Here is a 2,776-nt window from a genome sequence, read left to right on the forward strand (position 1 = left end):
TATTCATTTTTATCTGTTATTCTACTGTTATTTTGATGTTAGTTATTGCAATAGAGTATATTGATTTTTATCTGTTTCTCAACTGCTGTTATTGTACTGTTATTGTGATATTGCCTCATGGTACTGTTATTGTGGTGTCATTGTGATGTAATTGTGGTGTCACTCTTTTGATTGTAATCAGTTACTGTGCCAGATGTTTCAACTGTCTTTATTGTTGGGGAAAATGAAATTGTAGCTACTGGTGAATCTTCAAATAACAATATATTGTCCACCCCAACCTGTTCACAAGAACAAGATGAGTTTATTCCAACACTTCATTACAGCAATACACCGGGAGGTACTGAACGGTGATCAGAACTGTTGAGAATGATTTTACGCCTAAGCGTGGTATGTTCTTTCTTAACTTGGAGGATGAACTAGAGTTCTATAGCATATATGCATTGGCTTGTGGTTTTGATGTGAGAAAGTACACAAGTGACAAACAAAAGGACGGCGTCACCATAAAGTTAGTAGTTTGTAACAGACAGGGATATAGAGATATGAAAAGGAAACTGCGTCTTGAATCAAACAATTATGAAGCTGGTAGTTCGAGTACAACAGAGAAAAAAAGCCAAAAACTAGACAACCAAAGAAGAATAAACTGACATGTGGTTGCCAGGCGAAGATGAGGTTGAGAAGCTGTCCAAAAACAGATGAACGACCGGCTGGATACATCGTGGGCCAGTTTAGAGAGGTTAACAATCACCCTCTTTACTCTGTCAAGAATAGAGAATTTCAAAAGCTGTTAAGGGACATCCATGATTACATTAAGAGGATAATTATTGATCATACTAAGCTAAACATAGGTCCAACATTAAGCTACATAATTCTCAAGGAATACTCAAATGGTTATCATAATGTGGGTGCCTCTTTGATAGACTTTAAAAACTTCAAAAGAGATGTCAAGTGTTACATTGGGGATAATGATGCCTCCATGTTCATTGGTAATTTCAAAAGGCTTGCTGAAACACAAGGTTTCTATTTTGCTTATGACCTGAACGGGAGCAAATGTTTGACAAAGGTTTCTGGGCTGACCAGGAAGCCATAAACAACTACAAAATATTTGGAGAAATAATCTCCTTTGACCCTACTTACGGGAAAAACAAGTACTTCATGGTTTTTACTCCATTCACAGGAGTAGACCACAACAAGAAAACAGTGACTTTCGGAGCAGGCTTGCTTGAATTCGAGAGTCAAGAATCCTTTGAATGGATATTTAGAAAGGTTTTAGATGCAATGGGCCTAAAGCAACCTCAATGCATAATAACAGATAAGTGCCCTAGCATTAAAAAAGCATGCCCAAACATTTTCACAAATGCAATCCACAAGTAATGCATGTGGCACATAATGCAGAAACTGCCAGAAAAAGTAGGAAGAAGAATCTGTAATGAAACAGATTTTATGACTGAGATAAATACCGCGGTTTGGGATATTGATTTAGAACCGCATGAATTTGAACAAAATTGGAATGTCGTGGTTTCACAGCATGAGCTGCAAAACAACCGTTGGTTGAAATACATTTTTTCAATAAGGCAAAAGTGGATACCTGTCTACTTTCGGGATCTACCTCAGGGATCTTTGTCGAGGACAACTTAAAGATTTGAAAGCCATTTTGGGACACTTGTCGAGTTCTGATGAGGTTCAATTCTGCCATAGAACAACAGAGATATGCACAGAGGCAGCTGGACACTACCAATGAGCATAGTAGTGCTTGAGAAAGTAGGCCCAATGCAGATAGAGGTGCATGCTTCACTGGTATACATGCATGCTATCTTTTATGACTTTCAAAAAGAAGTAAAACATGCCATCTGCACCATAGGAGTCGAAGGTTTAACAACAAAAGGAGTATTAGAGTACGATGAGGTTATTGACGGACTGAAAGACAGAAAATTCCTCGTCGAATATAACCTTGAAAATAACAACACCAAATGTGCTTGTAAGCTATTTGAGAGGTGTGGGTTTGTTTGCAGACATATAATGTGGGTATGGAACGGGAGGAAGGTATACAAGATACCTGAAGCCTACGTGCTTCCTCGATGGGCAAATAAATCGTACATGCCTATTGTCCATGATGAAAATGGAAAGGTCGTGGAAGACTACAATGAAGCTGACATCAAGAAAATGGAGATGTCAAAGGTATGGTCTGAAATTTATGCAACTGTGGGGGTGCTGGACATTACTGCTACAGTTAAACAGATGAAACAACTGGAGAAAATGCTAAAACAGTTCAGGGAGAACATCACAGGGCCAGTCGAGCCAAAAACGAAAAACAAAGAAATTGAAGATCATCTTGGAATCACAGGTTCAAATAAAATCAACATACGACTGCCACATAAGGCAAAGAACAAGGGCAGTGGAAAAAGATGACGTCGAAAGAAAAGGGCATAAGGAAGCCAGGAAAGAGAAAGAGAAGGTGCAGTAACTGTAAAAAGTGGGTAAACTTGTAACCTTCCTTTTGCTGACAGACCGCCTTCATATGAAGATTAAGAAGAATTAGAAGCTAGAGGTATGAATCTGCTTAGTTCAACAATAACAGCACAATGATGGTTTTGTAAAAAAAAAAACATATACTGAAAATAATGTTTGCTCTTAAAAAAATGCAGGAAGATTCATCGAATGCATGAAGTGAACAAGACACAAGAGACCAAAAAGAGAAAGACTGCCAGGAAGAGCTCGCCTGAAGTTGAAGACTTTTACTATTTGTCATTCTTTCATTAGCTTTACCGGTGTGTGTAAT

At 38.2% G+C, this 2,776-nt stretch overlaps 1 protein-coding gene across 1 annotated transcript; it reads left to right on the forward strand.

The window, feature by feature from the left end:
- The first annotated feature begins 664 nt into the window (after nucleotides 1–664).
- On the forward strand, nucleotides 665–2,406 carry LOC141601499 (uncharacterized). The gene is made up of 3 exons (XM_074421785.1): nucleotides 665–1,013; nucleotides 1,061–1,263; nucleotides 1,696–2,406. Exons 1-3 carry the CDS (start codon nucleotides 665–667, stop codon nucleotides 2,404–2,406), a joined length of 1,263 nt encoding a protein of 420 aa, XP_074277886.1.
- Nucleotides 2,407–2,776: the final 370 nt, after the last annotated feature.

Source organism: Silene latifolia, chromosome 9 (assembly GCF_048544455.1).
Source record: "Silene latifolia isolate original U9 population chromosome 9, ASM4854445v1, whole genome shotgun sequence".
Taxonomy (NCBI): domain Eukaryota; kingdom Viridiplantae; phylum Streptophyta; class Magnoliopsida; order Caryophyllales; family Caryophyllaceae; genus Silene; species Silene latifolia.

Coding starts and splice junctions, on each gene's coding strand:
- LOC141601499 (XM_074421785.1), top strand. CDS start 665: ATGAGGTTGAGAAGCTGTCCAAAAACAGATGAACGACCGGCTGGATAC. Junction 1,014..1,060: donor AAGGCTTGCTGAAACACAAG/GTTTCTATTTTG, acceptor TGTTTGACAAAG/GTTTCTGGGCTGACCAGGAA. Junction 1,264..1,695: donor TTGAATGGATATTTAGAAAG/GTTTTAGATGCA, acceptor ATTCTGCCATAG/AACAACAGAGATATGCACAG.